This window comes from Ziziphus jujuba, chromosome 6, assembly GCF_031755915.1.
Source record: "Ziziphus jujuba cultivar Dongzao chromosome 6, ASM3175591v1".
In the NCBI taxonomy this organism is placed as follows: Eukaryota; Viridiplantae; Streptophyta; class Magnoliopsida; order Rosales; family Rhamnaceae; genus Ziziphus; species Ziziphus jujuba.
The window spans coordinates 5569016-5589632 of NC_083384.1; the positions used below are offsets into that span (position 1 = coordinate 5569016).

The 20617-nt window shown below is 36.4% G+C and overlaps 1 protein-coding gene and 1 long non-coding RNA gene across 2 annotated transcripts; one reads left to right on the forward strand and one right to left on the reverse strand.

The window, feature by feature from the left end:
• Positions 1–13133: 13133 nt before the first annotated feature.
• LOC132799138 (23 kDa jasmonate-induced protein-like) lies at positions 13134–16004 on the reverse strand. The gene is made up of 3 exons (XM_016042190.4): positions 15533–16004; positions 13749–14338; positions 13134–13569 (listed from the first exon to the last, which is right to left on the reverse strand). The coding sequence occupies exons 2-3, from the start codon at positions 14205–14207 to the stop codon at positions 13345–13347; spliced, it is 684 nt and encodes a 227-aa protein (XP_015897676.4). The 5' UTR covers positions 14208–14338; positions 15533–16004; the 3' UTR covers positions 13134–13344.
• A 1362-nt stretch (positions 16005–17366) lies between these two features.
• LOC132804330 (uncharacterized) lies at positions 17367–20248 on the forward strand. The gene is made up of 2 exons (XR_009639464.1): positions 17367–17660; positions 19184–20248. It is a non-coding gene; the product is annotated as an uncharacterized LOC132804330 (long non-coding RNA).
• The last annotated feature ends 369 nt before the right edge of the window (positions 20249–20617 follow it).

The window sequence follows — 20617 nt, forward strand, 5'->3', positions numbered from 1 at the left end:
TGATTAGCCTATCGGATGAAATTAGAATATCTTGCTCAAGTTATATGAGGGATCCCCAACATATTTTGGGGCAAGTCAAAGAGCTTTTGTCTGATCATGATTATTATGCATGCTGTTGTTGATATCAATCAGGTGGCCCCTCACGGATGGTCAGAAGGCGAGTGCAACGGCAAGGCTGGATGGTTCCCCTCTGCTTACATAGAAAGGCAAGAGAAAGCCCCAACAAGCAAAATAGCACATTCAAGCTTGTGATGACAAGTGGTTTACTTAAAGCACTTAGGAGTTTCATAAAGTTGACAAATGTAAAAGCTTAGAGAAAATATGGGTTGGGCTTGTTTTTGTATTTAAACAAGCATGGTGGTTATGATCAATTTTTACCGCCTCTTTAAGCCTTATAAATAGGCTTGTATCCAGCAGCAGCAATATTAACATCCATCCATTTTTCTTCAGCTCTTCTCTTCCTTCCAATTGCAATTAGTCCCAGCCACCTTTTTCTTTTTCTTTTTTTTTTTTTTTGTGGGTTTCCAAATAGCCTTTTTTTTATATAGCCTCCTCCACTATCTTTTAAATATCCAAGCCTCTATAACTTCCCACATATTATTCGACACATTATTCCTCGAAGTTTACAGCATCTAACTACAAGATCTCTTTTAAGTAAAACGATCAGTGAGAAGTTGCAAAACCACTTCCTTATAGCTATCTGCAACCAAGAATGTCTTCCATCAATGAGAAAATCTTCAGCCACTTCCATCAACAAACAAAAAAGACTTTGCTTATTCCAATCTAGAAAATCTTCCATCAATGAGAAAATCTTTGAATCACAGCATCAATTAAAAAGCGCTAAGATATATTTCTCTTTGTCTTTCATCAGATCAAACAATTTTGAGCCACTTTTAAACGCCTCTCTATGCAGCAGCTGAAATGGCAGAAGCTCTTGTTATGGAGAAGCCAGCCACAGTACATGAAAGAAGAAAGTTGTAGACGACGAAGAAAATACGATGGTGCAAATATTTATTTTTCACCAAAAACCAAAAAAAAAGAAAAAAAGAAAAAAGACCTAGTATCCTGGTTTTTTATATGACATGACACATTTTTAAACACATGGCATTCAACTATTTAAAATGTATCAGTTGACTTGGTATCAACACTTCACACAAGATTTTCTCGTATTTGCGGGAATAATTGCCCTAAAGAATGCATGGATACAATGAAATGAGATATTAAGGAATGAAATAATGTAACCAATTGGGATCACAATCAATATATGGCAGCACTTGTATTTCAGGAAATATAAACTCTGGAAAATGAGTGAATAAACTAGATATGGTAGCATTTGTATTTTAAACAAATTTGAAAATCATATACAGATAATATCTATATTTAGTTTATACAAGTTTATATTATTTGAATATTTATTATTAAACATTTCAGCTTTTCAAAACAGTTTAATTGAAAATTATCATCGGTAATCATTTTTGATGCTAGGATGAGGATTTAAGACTAAAATCCCTTATCCCCAATTTATCCCCAAAAAAAAAAATATATATATATATATATAAATTAATCATTTCAAACTTAGACATTGTGGTAAGTAATGCATATAGTGAATTTCCAAACTTAGAGAAGTTGGCCATAATTATTTACTTTTTGTATTCATCAAACACATGCAGAGTGACACTAAAATTAATGAAAAATTAGCTGATTATTTTTCCACAATAAACATTAAGGAATGAAATAATGTTATTAATTGGGATCACATTTATCTATGGTAGCATTGGAATTTGAGAAAATATGAACTTGTGTACGGATAATGTCTATATTTAATTTATACAAGTTTATATTAATGGAATAATTATTAAACCGTCATTTAACAGTTATCATTGATGATAATTTCAGATCCTAGGTTGAGCACCTTAGACTAAAATCCTTTATCCCCAATTTATTAAAACAAAGAAAGTTTATTAACGTTTCAAACTTGGATGTTGTGGTAAGTGATCCATAACAAATAATGAATTTTCAAACTTAGAGAGAGGTTGTTCATAATTAGTGACATTGTAAATATAACATCTCGATTCGAAAAAATATTTTGAAGTTGAATTTTGATCAAATTAGATTAGAGTTGCTTAGGATTAACTATATGAATCTCACAATTGATTTTTTTTTTTATTTTTTATCAAAGTTCAATTTGATTTGCATACCATTGTATGTTGTTTATTAATACAACATCGTAAATTAATAATACACTATATTTTATACTACAGCTTGAAAGTTATAATCTATAAACAATTGAGTGCGTTTTAATAATTTTAATTTTGAGTGAGTGGATTTATTTTTGAAAGTTTGGTTTTAAAATAAACGGAAAATATAAAATAAAATATTTTTATTATTTTTATATATATACAGGTATATGTATTTTAAGATATTTATAGTGTTTTATTAATTTATTTACTTATTTATTATATATATATATATATATATATGTATTTTATTTTAATTGGAGGGAGAGGACGGAAAAGAGAGCCACCCACGGGCCTCTCCTCTCTTTTCTTTTTCTGTTCTTCTTTTTCTTCTTTCTTTTATTTCTTCTTCGGCCCTCACTTTACTAAACCCACGCGAACCGGACTTTCATCTGAAAATCGCGCCAATCCCGACGTCATTTCACCCCACTGCCACCATAGCCACCTAGCCCAGGTGACCGGTGACCCACCCACTGCAAGATCACTCCGAAAGACCACCTAACGTGCCGGGAAAGAGCTGAACTCCGGCGGGCACTGTTTTGGTCCGGTTGTGGGAAATCAATGGCCGACCCTTTCCACCGTTAAGGGACCTGCTGATCTCGAATCCAAGCTTAGATTGGCTCAAAGCTTGCTAGGCTGCGAAGAAGGAAGGGATCCAATTTCATCCCAACTTTCAGGCGGAGATTTCGATCATTAGCAGCCACCGTTGAGCAAGTAAGCTTGCAAACTTGTTATTCTACTCTCAGGCTTTATGTGGATATTCAAGATTTTGCCATTGTTGGAGCTAGATTACTGTAAGATTTGTTAATGATGGGTAGCATCCTTGTGTTTTTGTGCGATGGTTTCATGAAGATTGAACTTTTTGTAAGGTCAGTTACTGAAGTTTACGAGTAATGAATATGGGATTTGAGTTTTGTGGTGGTAGTGAATTAGTATCTAATTGAGCCATAGAGTTTTAATGTATAGGTAATGTTGATAATTTATTATGAATGCTTTTGGTGTGTGAATTTAAAGTGGTAGTAAGTTAGCTTCATAAATGAGTTATGTGCTGGCGATATGGAGTTGTTGTCTAGGCCAAATTTAAAGTAATTTAAGGAAAGGAAATAGCTTGTCAAGGTTGGTTTTGGTAAATGAAATTGTTGAGTCATGGGAGCAATTTAGCCAATAACAAGATCCACTCTTGATCTTGAGGGTCTTATACAATGAAGGAATGCTGCGTAAGGGTCCTTGAGGAGCAGCCGTGTTCAATGTAGAAGTAGCAAGTTTTGTGAGTGGTTTATATATATATATATATATATATATAAGCATTTAATTGTATTTTGGCATTTTTTATGACTTTTTGTAGAAGTTTATGTTGCTATACATGTATATACGTTCCGTGAATGTATATATATATATATATATATATATATTCCTTAGACTTCTAAATGATTATACATATATATATGTATATATATACACACCCTTTTACGTCTATACATTTAGTAGATTTATATACTTTTGAAATTAAGGGCATATAATTATGTTTTTATGGAATTCTCATTTTAAATTTCATGAATATATATTGATTAAGCTTGCTTTAAAGTTTTATGTAACACCCCTTTCCGAAGTACACCGGAATTTTTTCAACTTTGATCGAGGTTGATCATTGACCGTTGACTTTGACAGTTGACCGAAAGAGTCAAAAGTTGACTTTTTGACTCGGATGGAATTTTAGGTTGACTGAGGTACCATTACGAAGTACACGTTGGCACGAGTTCGTAGACTTGTAGCACATCGAAAAGGAGCTACGATTTGAAAGTTATGAGCAAAACAAGTTGAGCTTCAAATTGTCCAAGGAATGCCGGGGTTGACTTTTTATTCATGCAAAGTTGAGTTTTGACTCATGCATGGTTGTGAAGTACTCGTCGATATGAGTCCGTAGACTAGTGGCACATTCGATTTGGATATGTGGTTTGAAAGTTATGGACATGTGAAATTTTCCGAATATTGTAATATTTTAATATTTTTGAATCGATGAACAGTGAAACACCACGTGTCGTGATCTCAGCCGTTCCTATGAGTGCACAGAGTCACCCACATGGTTTTTCTTAGGTGAGGTGGGAGAGAAGAGAAGGGGGAGGAGAGAGAAAGAGAGAGGAGGAGAGAAAAAGAGAGGGGGAGAAAAGTCGGCCACCACCGGTTGGCCATCGTCCAGCCACTAGAGGGCCACACACGCCACCCCACTGCCTCCGCCTCCTCAATTCCGACCAGCCACCCAAATCTCGCGGCCAACCAACCGGCAACGCGTCAGGTTCGGAGCATTTTCCGGCGACGGCCATTTTTCCCCTCCACCATCTGCCACCGCCGTTTGATCTATTTTTGGCCATTTTCAGGCCACACGCGCCAGTCACCCCTCACCACCTCCTCATTTCCGGCCAGCCCACCAAATTTAACGGCTATCGGACCTCAAAAGCGCCGGAATCGGAGTATTTTCCGGCGAGGGGCTGAATATTTTCAAACCCAGATCTCTTCGCCGTCCGGCCTCTGTTTCCCTCACTGCCGGTCCCGTTGGAACCCTCTCCCCTCAATCTGCAAAACCCCCAAAAATCTCAGCCACCAGCCACCGAACGCGCCATCGGCGGTGACGGTTCCGGTGGGATTCGGCAGCTCGCCGGAAAATCCAGTTCCGGTGAGTACCTAGTTGCATCGCTGGTCCTTCCCCACTAATACCGATCCCCTGAATCCAAATTCGGTGTCCTTTTCCTCCAATTCGCTACGGTTTGGGAGAATCGAGGCTCTAAAGGCCAAGAGCTTTCCGGCGAGATTCCGGCCATCACCGGTCCGATCTCTGGGAAGTAAGATAAGATTCGTAATCCTCGTCACTCAAGCTTCGATTCGGTATATTACTCGTCAATTTTGGTTAACGTTTGTGTTTAACCCCCGGGTACCCGGTATTATTTACCCAAATAAAATATTATTTTATTTAACTGTGTGAATTGTTATTTTAGGAGCACGTGTGCGTCGTGGAATTGATCCCATGGAGGATCTTAGATTAATTGCGTGCTCCAGATGAGTGATCCACCTTCAAAATTAATTTGGGATGTTTAAACATATATATTTTGTGTAAATTGGTTGTTTGAAAAATATGTTTAATATGTTGAATATTTAGTAAATTTATATTTGGAATTTTGATGCCAAAATTGAATGAAATTAAATATTTGTATATTATAAAATATTTTGGTTTTAAGGAATTTGAGATTTTGGTAATTACTATCAAATTTCATTGTTGGAATATTTCATAATTAAATATTTGGTAAATATGTTTTATGTATTTGATATTAAGAGAATTTCCATATAAATTATATTACCAATGTATGTTGTTTTGATATATGTTTGGGTGTCAAAAATATATTTGAGAATTAAAAGAAATTGTGATTTAATTGTATTTATTACGCATGAGCAAGGTGTTTACATTTAATTAATTGTATTTGGGTTGTAATATTATTTTTGGGCATGTTTTGATTTTAAATAATTCAAGAAAAATATTGGTTTAAGTTGATGGTTTCAAATTTTATAATTATGCCCTTGGAGCATTATTTGATTGATTTTATGATTTGGGAAGAAAATTATTTGTATATTATTATCGGTGGATTTATGCTGGAAATGTTAAAGAAAAATGTGGGAGGTTGAGTTCGAAAAATGGTATAATTTCCATGGTGAATTTTGGAAAAATTACATACTTTTTTATAATAAAATTTAGTTATTTATTTTAGACGCACTCATACAGTACTGGTGTTCTGTATTGTATATGTGGATGAGCACGCAAGTTATAATGTCTCCCGTGAGTTGCCACTGGACCGAGGGTAGACAAGTTTTATATAGTGCACATACGCCCCCCTCCATGGCCAGGATGACGGTTTAAGCAGCGGCGCTGTCGGAACGTCGAAGCGACTATATGCAAGTTTCTCTCTGTAACCTCCCGCCGGACGATGCTCAGGACGCTGGGTATCGAAGAGCATTACTTGTATATGGTGCGGTGCGTCAGGTATGAATTTTCAGATAGAAATTTCAAATTCTAAAGATTTTAAAAATCGTATTTAAATTAAATGTATTTTATTTGTATTACCATCTAATTATAATTATTTAAATTACATTTCTGACATTGTTATTTTGATTGATTAAATCAAATTTTATGAATTACATATATTGAAAGTTTTTCCGTTATGTTATATTTCCTTAATGCAAGTATTCCAAATTTATTTTATTATATTTCATTATATTTTATTGGTATTTGGATTGTTTAATTATTTATTAATTAATTATTATTTGATTTTTGGGGCATAAAAGATTGGGTTTTGCGTAAATGTTTTAAAAGGGAAACTTTTCCAACCGAGTGAATCGTGAGGGTTTTGAGAGAAAATATTATTTTCAATTAATTATTAATTATTTATTTACTTATTTATTCTTAATTAAATAACTGTACTATAATTATCGTTGCTTTACAATTGTACAGTAGTTAGGGTCACTCACTGAAATAATTAGCATCTCATATTTTTAAATTCCATTCCCCTAGGTCCAGGTTGGGAGACGTTGATCGTCCGGGACGAGCCCGACGTCTCAGTTCATTGCCGAAAGTCCAAGAAGCATTTCTTCCATTTTTCCTCTTCATCTTGTATTTCTTCTTTATCTAACATTGTATTAATTTCATATTTATTTGTATAATGCTCTGTGTACTGTAGTGGACATTTAGTTATTAATTATGCATTGATTTCCTGTTATTCATTTGGAGTACTGCAAATATGTGGAATTAAATTGTAGTAATGTGGGAGGAATAAGGGGATGTATATAGAAGTGTATTTTCAGTGCAGGAAATTTGTGGTAAGTCCAACCCTTAGGGGAGGTTCTGTCGGATTTTCCATTGGAAGGTCCGATAGGGTTTCCCTGGGATCAGGGCTTGTCTAGGGTTCCGGTGAGGAATTTTGTACGGGTCCTGACATTTTATCTTACAAGTGATAATTTGAATACACTAGTTTGCTTATGAGAATGATTTTGTTGGATTTGGTATGTGTGGCTTTGGGTTGGTATTGGAAATTAAGGAGTACTGTTTATCGATTTATTTTATTTTGAAATGTCTCAGTGATTTTGAGTGATTAATCTTCTGTGTATATGTATATATGTATGATATTTAGATGCGGATAGTTTATTCTCTTGAAACACTTACGAGGCTCTGTTAACTATTTATTTATTTTCTATTGTGAAATTTTGGGATTTCTATGGTACTTAATATCACAATTGTATGTATGCAGATATATATATATATATTATATAAATATGTGTGTTTACATGTTTGCACATGTGTTTAAATATATATCTGTATAGATATGGTATATGTATTTGTTAAAGGATTTTACTTTGATAAAAATGGTTTATAAATTGTGATTGATCATGGATTTGATTTTACATTAATGGTGATTATATTTTACTAAACATTGTTTATGGGTTATAAATGTCTATTTTTCAATTTGATTTTAATGTGGTATGTTTACATTGTCATGTTATGTACTATATATATATATATATAACCAAGATTTTTTTGCAATATTATTTATTTATGTTAAGTATATTTACTTCAATTTACTTTTATTTATTTAATTACCTATTTATCTACTTATTTGCGTGTATGCTTTTAAAAATGGGATTGTGTGGCTTTTAGATGCATCGTACAGTACTGGTGCGCTCAAATATATATGGTCATCCTGTGGGAGCCCTAGATCTAAGGGTTGATAAGTATATTTGCACATTGAGCATCATCCACCTCCTCCTTGACTACTATCGCCATGGAATATCTACCATGCGTGAGAAACGAGGATATATGCCATGGAATATCTACCATACATGTGGAAAGAGTATATATATATATATATATATTTATAAATATATATATATATATATAAGGAAAAGTTAACCAAGGAACAAAGAAAAAGATCAATCTTCAGTCTCAAAACAGTTATTGTGAAAACAGACATTATATGTGCCCCTGCCATATATAATGTGTATGTATATAAACACTACAAATGATTTCCATTGACAAAGCATAATTCCCAATTAACTTTGATTAAATTATAACTTTCAAAGTTTTTGGAATTTCTTAAAGCTCGGGAAAAAAAAAATGGCGTTGAATGTGTTCAGTAACCCCATCAGGAACCAAACATTAAAGGCGATGCCGGAATATCAAGATAAGGAAGTCATAACGGCAGTAGACAGAGCTTCTGATGTAGAAAATCCTAGAAGGAATTACCAAGGAGTAGATCTCAGGCTCTCATTCCTGTCCAAATCTAATTCTGGTCTAATTCCACCCCAGTCACGGAGAATGAGAGAAAACAAACACTTTCAATATATTTCAAAAATAAGAATTCTGTGGGCCAAAGTGTCAGCAGTTGTGTGAGGAGGGAAAGAGGTGGAGGCAAGGTCCTAACCTGCCTATCTTGAATTCTATGGGCCAAAGTGTCAGCAGTTGTGTGAGGAGGGAAAGAGGTGGAGGCAAGGTCAACAATATGGTTGGGAGGTTTGGTATAAACAATAGCAAAGGGACTTAATCCTGTGGAACGATTGACCATGCTGTTATAGGTAAATTCAGCTTGGGGCAAGTATGAGTCCCACTGTTTTGGAGAGTCACCAGCAAGGCTACGCAGCATGGAACCAAGAGTTCGATTCACAACCTCGGTTTGACCTTCCGTTTGAGGGTGATAAGCACTGCTAAACTGAAGCACCGTATCAAACTTGCGCCATAAAGTTTTCCAAAAATGGCTAAGGAACTTTACATCTCTGTCAGAGGTGATCGATTTCGGTATGCCATGAAGTCTCACAATTTCACGGAAGAACAGGTTGGCCACATACGAAGCGTCGACAGCTTTCTTGCAAGGAAGAAAATGAGCCATCTTGGAGAACCGATCAACTACAACCAAAATGGAGTTGACTTTGTGTTGTGAAAGTGGCAGACCGAGGACAAAATCAAGTGAAATGTCCTCCCAAATATGATTTGGGACAGGCAGGGGTGTGTAGAGGCCTATGTTTTGTTGTTGGCCTTTAGCGGTTTGACAAACAGCACAATGTTTGACAAATTTGGTGACATCACGTTTGAGGTGAGGCAAAAAATAGTGCTCAAGTAAGGAAATTGTTTTGACTCGTCCAGTATGAGCAGCCAAACCACCTCCATGAAGGTCTCTTATAAGCTGAAAACGAAGAGAAGTTCGAGGAATACATAGTTGTAGCCCTTTAAAGAGATGGCCATCATAAATATGAAAATCTCCGGCTGCCTCATGCAAAAGACATTTTTGCCAAATGTGTCCTAGGTCGGGATCATCGGGGTATTGGTCTTGGAGAGCATCGAATCCTACAACCTCGATTTGCAACTTATTCAAGAGGCACACCTTGCGACTGAGAGCATCTGCCACTCGATTGTGTTTCCCAGCTTTATGGTGGAATGTATACGGAAATTTTTGAAGAAATTGGGACCATCGGATGTGCATCTTGTTGATGTGTTTTTGTGAGCTGAAATGTTGCAAAGCTTGGTGGTCACAATGAAGGACAAATTCCCGCTGAATCAGGTAATGTTCCCAATGCTTGAAAGCTCTCACTATAGCATATAATTCTTGTTCGTAGGCCGACCACAATTGACGGACAGGGCAGAATTTTTCATTGAAAAACTCAATAGCACGTTGTTCTTGCATAAGGACAGCTCCAATGCCCGTTGAAGACGCGTTCGTTTCGACTTCGAAGATCTTGTCGAAATCAGGAAGTGCTAATACCGGAGCTTCAGTAAGATATTTTTTCAGAATTTCGAAGCTTTGCTGCTGAGCAAGCCCCCATTGGAATTTTCCTTTCTTGAGGCAGTCTGTTAGTGGACCTGCAATAGAACTGAAGCTATGAACAAAACGCCTATAGAAAGTTGCGAGTCCATGGAAGCTGCGAACTTCAGTGACTGTTGAGGGTGTTTTCCAATCACGGATTGCAGCTACCTTTGAGGGGTCGGCCTTGATTCCATGCTTGCCCACAATAAACCCGAGGAAAAGAAGTTCTGGGGTCATGAATACACATTTCTTGAGGTTAAGATACAAATGGTTTTCCTTGAGTATCACGAAAACCCGCTGCACATGCTCAATGTGGGCTTCGGTTGAGTGGCTGTACACAAGAATATCGTCGAAATATACCACCACACAGATGCCAATGAGAGGTTGTAGAACTTGGTTCATCAAACGCATGAAGGTATTAGGTGCATTGCATAACCCGAAGGGCATGACCTGCCACTCGTAGAGACCCGAAGGAGTTTTGAAGGCGGTCTTCCATGCATCTCCAGGCCTTATCCGAATTTGATGATAGCCGCTGCGAAGATCCAACTTAGAGAACACTTGAGCCCCACTTAATTTGTCTAACATGTCTTCCAACCGGGGAATGGGAAACCGATATTTGGTAGTTATTTTGTTGATAGCACGGCTGTCAATACACATTCTCCATTCACCATTCTTTTTGGGGACTAGAAGAGCTGGTACTGCACAAGGACTTAGGCTTTCTCGGATAAGGTTCTTCTTCAGCAAGTCCTCAACCATCTGCTGTAGGATTTGAACTTCTTTTGGTGGCATTCGGTAGTGAGGAAGATTAGGAAGTTTGGCCCCGGGTAGCAAGTCAATAGCATGTTGGATGTCTCTCATGGGTGGTAGAGAATCCGGAAGTTCAGATATCTACTATTATCGGTGGCGAGAGATTGCTCAGATCTCTGCCATTATCGGTGGCGGTTTTATCATCGGCAGACTTAGGTTGGGGTGGTTCGGCAGCCACCAACTCAATGTTTGATTTCTTCTCGGAGGCTAAGACTAGTCTCCACTGAGTCTTCGGGTTCGCTGTGATTGATACGGTCGAAACCGACATTTGCTTCGGCTTCTTCTTCTTCTTCGTCTTCTCCTTTGCTCTGACTCTGGGGTGTTTGAATTTTGAAACCATAGAAAACCACTAACAATGAGGGAATTGAGAGAGAAAGTCCATATTATGGTTTGCCTTTGGCGTGTATGATGGGAACTGAGAAAATCGGGAGAGAGAGAGAGATCTGATTATTTGGGGTATCTATTACAATCCAACGGTCAGCAAAAAAAGGGATATTTTGGGTCTGTTTTTAACCCATCCGGATGTCCGCATTTTAGCCCCTCTATATATAACTATTTGAAATGTCGAACAAACTAACTAATTGATTAATATTACCAAAGCTAAATAAATTATACGTAATTAGATAAAAAATAAAATAAAATACAACTATATTACTAAATAGTACTTAATTAAATTTATAGATTAAGGGCATCTCTAATGATAAATTGCATTTTGATATTGACATTTTCAATGTTTGGAATTGATCTATCTTCTTCAATAGTAAATGTCAATACCAATATCCATATGGTAAAAAATAATATTGGCAAATATATATTTTCTTTAATTATATTATTTTTTAGCTCGGTTTTACTTCTTTTTAATTTGAACAAGTAAAAAAAATTAAAAATTAAAATTATATTATCTAATAGTAAAAGTGTAACAGCCCAATCCACCCGCCTGATGGACTCCGTCCGTACGATTTTAAAAGGCCTCTCAGTGGTTAGGGGTCTCACCTGCCAGTCCCACTGGCTCGGGCCTCCCAGGCCCAACTGAGATATTGTCTGCTTTGGCTTACCACCTCACGGCTTTGCTTCCTCACAGGAAGGCCTCTAAAGGGAAAGGTATCCATAGCACCTAATAAGGTATGCTTCGTTCCCCTTTCCAACTGATGTGGGATCTCACAATCCACCCTTTTGGGGCAAAGTGTTCTCGTTGGCACACCAATCCAGGTACTGCACCCCCCTTGGGGCCCAGTGTCCTCGTTGGTTGTCCTCGTTGGTACACCAATTTAAGTACTGGCTCTGATACCAACTGTAACAACCCAGTCCGGGCAAAGTGTCCTCGTTGGCACACCAATCCAGGTACTGCACCCCCCTTGGGGCCCAGTGTCCTTGTTGGTACACCAATTTAAGTACTGACTCTAATACCAACTGTAACAACCCAGTCCACCCGTATGAGATATTGTCCATTTTGGGACCCGCTCGCACGGTTTTAAAAGACCTCTCAGTGGTTAGGGGTTCCATCCCTTCACCTGCCAGTCCCACTGGCCCGGGCCTACCAGGCCCAACCGAGATATTGTCCACTTTGGCTCATCACCTCATGGCTTTGCTTCCTCACAGAAAGGCCTCTCAAGGGAAAAATATCCACAGCCCCTTATAAGACATGTTTCGTTCTCCTTTCCAACCGATATGGGATCTCACAATAAGTCCCATAAATTATATTACAATGAGGTCTACTATAACATTTTTTGCAACGTGCTGTTGAAGAGAATATACACCACAATTAGATTATTTTTGACATTTCAATGAAAAAATATAATACCATTACAGATGCTTTAAAATAAGATAATTAGAATATGATATTATTTTATTCAAACAATAATTGACAATAAATGAAAGTTAATGAAAATAACATAATATATAAGACCTATTTCACATTTTTTTTTTTTCACCTTATGGATATATTCCTAGATCTAGTGTTGCCGGCCTCTCTGAAAACTGGAAAATATATAACATTTACCGCTTAGCACAGTCGAAGTTTTAAATGTTTAATTATTATTCAAGAAATATAAACTTATATATATGATATGGACATTATCGATACAAGATCTTAAATATTTCATGATATATAGAAAATTTAACTTTAGAATAACAAGTTATTTTGTATGACGATGTATTCAATTAAACCAAAGTAGTTAAATGTACATATTAAGATGAAATAATCAGTCTCCCATGAATATAACATTTTATTTAAACAATAAATAAAAGACAAAATGACACAAAAAATAAAAGATTCTATTTCAGTCATGGTTTCTATAAAATCTTATTCCTTAAAATACATATATAATTTTTATTTTTTTTTAATAAAAGAAAGAAGAGGAAACACATTATTCACTCATTTTCCAGAATTCATACTTTTTAAAATACAAGTGCTACCACACATAAACTGCGATCCCATTTAAGTAGCATTATTTTCATTATTTAATGTTTCATTGTATCCAAGCATTTTTAAGAGTCATTATTCCCTCAAATATAGGACAAATCCTATTGGCCGTGTTCACATCTATAACATCAGAGTAGCCGGTAATCACACTTGAATAGCATCCGTTCCACGTTTCGTTGCTATATTGGTCAAACTTGCTTAACTTATTATCATAAATACTGCTCCAATCAATTCCCTTGCAGTGATCAGCTACACGAATCTCAGTACATACCTACAAAATTATCCAAAGGATCAATCATGGTATACGATTATATATAGTCCTGCTATGAGTATATAATTTTTCCACGGAAAATTTGATTTACATAAAATAAAAAAATTATCTTGTATAAAATAAAAATTCCTAATAATTGTCACATCTTCTCAAAAAAAAAATAAAAAAGCGCTACTTACACGGTTGTGGTCGAGCGCTCTATCCCATGGATTGTACCAAGCCAACATCCAGTCAGAAGCATCTCCATTCTCATCCTGGCCACGATATATGGTGGCTCCAATGGATCCAGTAAACGATGGAATACTCTGGACATGAAGAAATGCACCCCATTGACCATTTTCGAGCACCAATGGGTATGGAGAATCCCCAATATGCCCTTGCCAATCATGGGACCCAACATATGTTAATCTGTTTCCTGTTGCGTTGTAAATCAAGCAAGCCGTGGTGACTACTACAACACTATATTTTGGCTTCAAGCTCTCAACGAATTTCCGGGCGTTCACATCTTTGTCGTCTGCATTTTTCATTAGCAGAGCTTCATAAGCTCTGTCTGTTGCCGTTATCTCCTTCCCTTGATATTTCGGCATCGCCTCTAATGTTTGGTTCGTGATGGGGATGCCAAACACGTTGGAAGCCATTTCAGCTTTTTGAGGCTTTGACACTCTCAAAACTTTGACGAAAGCTTTGAAGTTGGAATGCTTTATAAGACAATATTGGAGATCGTTTGTTTATATATGCGAAGAACCACAAAGGCAGGGTGATCTAACGTCTGTTTACACAATTACAATACAAAAAGTCAATTATTATTTAGTCTTTCTTTTATTATGAAATAATGTTCTAGTTTTTCAAATTTATATAGCGTCACTTCACAATAAGTGTTTCAAGAGAACAAACCATTCGCATCTAAATATCATACATATATACATATACACAGAAGATTGATCACTCAAAATCACTGAGACATCTCAAAATAAAATAAAATCCATAAACAGTACTCCTTAATTTCCAATACCAGCCCAAAGCCACACCTACCAAATCCAACAAAATCATTCTCATAAGCCAGACTAGTGTATTCAAATTATCACTTGTAAGATAAAACTTTAAAACATGCTTAATCAATATATATTCATGAAATTTAAAATGACAATTCCATAAAAACATGATTATATGCCCTTAATTTCAAAAGTATATAAATCTACTAAATGTATAGACGTAAAAGCGTGTATATATAAATATATAAATATATAATCATTTAGAAGTCTAGGGAATAGATATATATATACATTCACGGAACGTATATACATGTATAGCAACATAAACTTCTACAAACAGTCATAAAGAATGCCAAAATACAATTAAATACTTATACATATAAACCACTCACAAAACTTGCTACTTCTACATTGAACACAGGTGCTCCTCAAGGACCCTTACGTAGCATTCCTTCATTGTATAACACCCTCAAGATGGAGAGTGGATGTTGTTATTGGCTAAATTGCTCCCATGACTCAACAATTTCATTTACCAAAATCAACCTTGACAAGCCATTTCCTTTCCCTAAATTACTTTAAATTTGGCCTAGACAACTCCATATGGCCAGCACATAACTCATTTATGAAGCTAACTTACTACCACTTTAAATTCACATACCAAAAGCATTCATAATAAATTATCAACATTACCTAAACATTAAAACTCTATGCCTCAATTAGATACTAATTCACTACCACCACAAAACTCAAATCCCATATTCATTACTCATAAACTTCAGTAACTGACCTTACAAAAAGTTCAATCTTCATGAAACCATTGCATAAAAACACAACAAAGATGCTACCCATTATTAACAAATTTTACAGTAATCTAGCTCCGACAATGGCAAAATCTTGAATATCCAACAATCATAGGCAATCTATATATCCACATAAAGCCTGAGAGTAGAATAACAAGTTTGCAAGCTTACTTGCTCAACGGTGGCTGCTAGCGACCTAAATCTCCGCCTGAAAGTTGCTATGAATGTGGATCCCTTCGTTCTTCGCAGCCTAGCAAGCTTTGAGCCAATCTAAGCTTGCACTCAAGATCAGCAGGTCCCTTAACGGTGGAAAGGGTCGGCCCCTAGGCCTAGAACCCATTGCTTTCCGACAAGGGGACCAAAACACGGAGTTCAGCTCTTTCCCGGCGCGTTAGGTGGTCTTTCGGAGTGATCTCGCCGTGGGTGGGTCACCGGTCAACTGCGCTTGGTGGCTATGGTGGTAGTGGGATGAAATGACGTCGCGATTGGCGCGATTTTCCGGTGAAAGTCCGGCCCCCGTGGGTTTAGTAAAGTGAGGGCCGAAGAAGAAAGAAAAGAAAGAAGAAGAAGAAGAAAAGAAAAAGAAAAGGAAAAAGAGACGAGAGACCCGCGTCCCCTTCTCCTGTTGGGTGGCTCCTCTTTTCCGTCCTCTCCCTCCAATTAAAATAAAATACATATATATATATATATATATCGAAAGGGGCTATAATGCGTACGTTCGGATGGGATAAAAAGGGACCAAAAACATGCATTTTTTTGCTGACCGTTGGATTGTAATAGATATCCCAAATAATCAGATCTCTCTCTCTCTTTCTATTTTCTCAGTTCCCATCATCCACGCCAAAGGCAAACCATAATATAGACTTTCTCTCTCAATTCCCTCATTGTCAGTGGTTTTCTATGGTTTCCAAATTCAAACATCCCAGAGTCGGAGCAAAGGCGAAGACGAAGACGAAGAAGAAGACGAAGCAAATGTCGGTTTCGACCATATCAATCACAACAAACCCGATGACTCAATGGAGACCAGTCTTGGCCTTCGAGAAGAAATCAAACATTGAGTTGGTGGCTGCCAAACCACCCCAACCTAAGTCTGCCGATGATAAAACCGCCACCGATAATGGCAGAGATCCGAGCAATCTCTCGCCACCAATAATAGCAGAGATCTGAGCAATCTCTCCATAAGAGGCGAAGCATTCCTTGAACGCTTTTCCAGAGAAGCAGTACAACTCAAGAAATCTGCACCCAATTCAGCCGTCACACTGCCCATGGTTCGGTGTTCTTGTAAACCCATCCCTACCCGCCCTCGTTGGCTCACCGTCCTCAGCGTCTTCACCAAGAATTTTGTTCGTCTCCTTGTACTTGTGGGAGGGGGGAAAAAAAAAATTATAATCTGGACCATCTATTACAATCCAACGGTCAACGAAAAATGGCATATTTTTTATCCGTTTTAATCCATCCGGACGTCCGCATTATAGCCCCTCTCTCTCCCTCTCTCTCTCTCTCTCTATATATATATATATATAGAATCCGTCTATGGTACGGACGGTCCTTATGCGGACGACAGTATTGGTGATGGTTTTTCATGGTATTGGTGACGATTTCTAAAAAACGATCGTTAATAGTATGAAAAATCATCACTAATACTGCGGTCCTCATATGGACCGTCCTCACCATAGAATTTCCATATATATATATACATAAACTTACATACACTTGAAGGAGAAAAAAAAAAACAATATAATTTCTAAGTGTGTTCACTTTTGATGTTCACATTTTTTCCCCTTGTTAACTCTATGGTTTCACTAAGAAATATATAATAAACTATAGTTATCTCTAATTAACAAAAATTATGCACAATTAAAGAAAAAAAAGACTTTTATTTTTATTATTATTATTTTTTAAAGTTAGTGGAAGTGGGAACAGAGAGTACATAGCTAGTTTTTATTTTTATTTTTTATTTATTAATATTTTTTATTAAACGCGTGCACAGGCTATTTTTATGCTATACTAGCAACCAAACAGTACCCATAACAAGAGTGAAAAAAACCCAAAAGAAGAATAGTAGAGGACGACGGCAGAGAGATCGTGGAGAGAGAGAGTGAGTGAAAGAAAGAGAGAGTAAAAGGCAAAAATGGGGGGAGGAATGGAGGTGAACAAGAACAGGTTCATAGAAGAGTGGGGATCAGCAAGAGAGAACCTTGAATACAACTTTCGCTGGACTCGCTGAAACTTTTTCTACGTGGGCTTCTTCGGCATCGCTAATCCCGTCTTGGTCTAAAAGGGCATCGTCAGCGAATTCGTATCTTCTTTATTCCCCCCCTTCCTCCTTTCCATTTATCTATCTATAATCTAATTTTTTTTTTCCTTGCTCTTTTGCTGAATGCTCGAAATTTCAGACCGATTGCAATCTTCGTTTACAATTTGGGGCTTTTTTTTTTTAATTAATTTTGTTTTTGGGCATTTAAATTTTGGAGCCTTGCTTATGGAATTGGATGATTCTCGTCTGGGATTTGTCTCTGAAACTTTTAGAGGTTGTTTATAGGAACACTTATGAAAATTTTGTGAGTTTGGGTAGGCCAAGATGGCTGAGATCTATGTCCATTGGGAAGCATTATACCCAATTTTCCTCTAAAGGATCCTATTCGTCTAAAAATCGTAACTTTTATTTATTTTTTTATTTTTCACAATTTCCTTGTGTTTTTGTAGTATTATCTCATTTTTATCCTTCAAAAATCTCCATGAGAAGATTCATTCTTTTTTTTTTTTTTTTTTTTTTTTATAAATTTTTTTTTATTTTATTTTTATGGCCTCCCATTAGCCAACTTGTAGAGTCTAGGAGAGTGATAAAAGAAAGAAGCATCATTTCACCATGAATCCTTCCCCAAATCGAGCCAAAAGCTAATCTAGTATGAGAAATTAGACTAAGATATATGTGAGAAATCGCTTCACGAAATGGTGCATTTTGAATTGTATGAGCTTAACCCGTATTCTTTAGTTATTTCCTTATCTAATTTTAAAGATTTTTGCTATTCCAAACTATTATTTCTCCTACCTTGCCTCTTCACCACCTACGTTGTCGAAACTCTGGCCAGCATCTGATTTCACACTAGCCTTGTGACCTTGCTCTTTTAGTATCTGAATCCATCCTGAATTTGTTGAACTTTGGTCAACATTTTTGCCATTTTTTTGGGCTAAAAAATGAAGTAAAATTGATAGGAATAATGAATATTCTATATTTGTTGGTAACATTCAATATAAGAAATGACCTCTCTCTCTCTCTCTCTCTCTCTCTCTCTCTCTCTCTGTGTATGCCTTAGACATATATATACTTGTTTTGCTGTTTTACGGACTTTATCTCAAACACCATATCCCCTTAATAGCCTTTGAAAGTTTAAAGTTGTTTTGTCCAACTTTCCAACAAGCATATCTCATATTCTTATTTACAACTTGCATAGTGAAAATTTAATCTTTATATCTCTGTAAATTGTTTAAGAAATCTTAACTTTCATTCTCAGCAACAACCCCAAGCCTTCAAGACACAGGATTTCCGTCCGTAAATCCCACAATAGTAGTTGATGTGGAATCCTGTCTTAGCTTGTCCTCTGTCAGTAATGAGATTGCAGAATTGCAATGTTTTTTCTGTCATTTCATTTTTTATGATGATATCCTGATGACTGCGGCTGTATTTGGTTTGCAATTAGATAGCAGTTTTCATTGAATTCTAAAAGTATGAAATTAAAGTTAGAAAAAAAAAAAAAAAAAACAAGACCTTTGGTATGTTTTTGGTTTTTACTATGGGGTTGGAATTTGGTTGAACTGCAGATGATGATTTAAGGGATATTGTAGACCAAGTTCCAGAAGGTTGCCGTGTCACAATTGTATTGGATTCATGTCACAGCCATTGTCTGATTGATGGAGCTAAAGAGCAGATAGGCGAGACAAATCATCAACATGGTTATGGCTATGGTGGACTGAAAAATTGATCCTGTATAAAATTGAAGTATTGTGGAATTCATTTTCCCTCCAAGATGTGTCACTGTAACAGTTGGGGAGAACAGGAGGAAGAGAAATTAGATGATAAAGAGATTAATGGGTACCGAAGGCATGGCCATGCTAAGAATCTGAATAGTAGATCCTTAAGACTCTCAAGTCTCAAAGAGTTGCTGAATGAAAAAACTGAAAAACCTGACATATGTTGGAAATCTGAGGCCGACACTGTTCGAAATCTTTAGAGATGAAGGCAGTCCTAAGGTCAAGAAGTTCATGAAGGAGTACAAAGACAAATCCAGCAACAGTGGAGGCGGCAGCAGCAGCTAATTTGCAGGAGCGTACATGGGGATGGTGGGGAGTAAAGCTCAAGAGTTTCTGAAACTGAGATGGAGCTTGAGAAAGCTGATCTGTATAATCCAAAACATGCATTAACAGCGCAAATAGTGGAAAAGTGTTCACTACTTGCTAAAGGTGGGATTCTGATCAGTTGCTGCCAGACACACACAATTTCTGGAGATGTGGTTCTTTCGGGAAAAGATGATGTTCCTTGTGGAGTTTTTTAGCAATGCAATCCAGAACATAATTGCTGAATCAGACGGTCATCTTATCAACAGGAAACTTGTTTTCAAGGCTAGGAAATTTCTCAAGACTAAAGGATTAGATCAGCAACCTGGTATCTACTGCAATGACGATCTTGTCAATGCCCTTTTGCTGTGCTGATGATCCCATCATCATCTCCAATTATGTACCATGCTTGTTGATTAATTTTCATGTTTTATTTTGTGTGATATTGATCTTCCTTTCTTTTGTTTCACATCTCATAATTATATGTAAACTGCATCTTTCCTAAAATTATATGCCTTCAATATGTTAACTAATAATTAATTAAGGCCTAGATATGTTTTTGTTTTTGTTGCAAAATCTTGTTTTGGAGAGCACTTAATTGGAAATCGGGATGTACAATTTTAATTATACGCTACTCGTTATTGTGGTATGCTTTTCTATGCCTTTTTTTTTTTTTTTTTTTGAGGCTGAAATTATATTTCAAAACATGTCTAATTGAATTTATTGGTTTCTTTTTTTTTTCTTTTATTTTTTTTTTGGGATGTTGTTGTTGTTGATAAATGGTTTGATATGATCCATTAGATTGACAGTCAATTATTAGAATTAAAAGTCAAGCATGCATTAGAATTAAAAGTATCAATGATTAAAATTAAAAGTCAAGCATGCATTAGCAAACCCAGCATCCTAATTCTATCAGCAGTG

Bases quoted from the DNA above. Each gene is read 5' to 3' on its own strand.
- LOC132799138 (XM_016042190.4), bottom strand. From the start codon at position 14,207: ATGGCTTCCAACGTGTTTGGCATCCCCATCACGAACCAAACATTAGAG. The intron at 13,570-13,748 runs GTAAGTAGCGCT...ATAATTTTGTAG, and splicing joins GAGCGCTCGACCACAACCGT to GTATGTACTGAGATTCGTGT.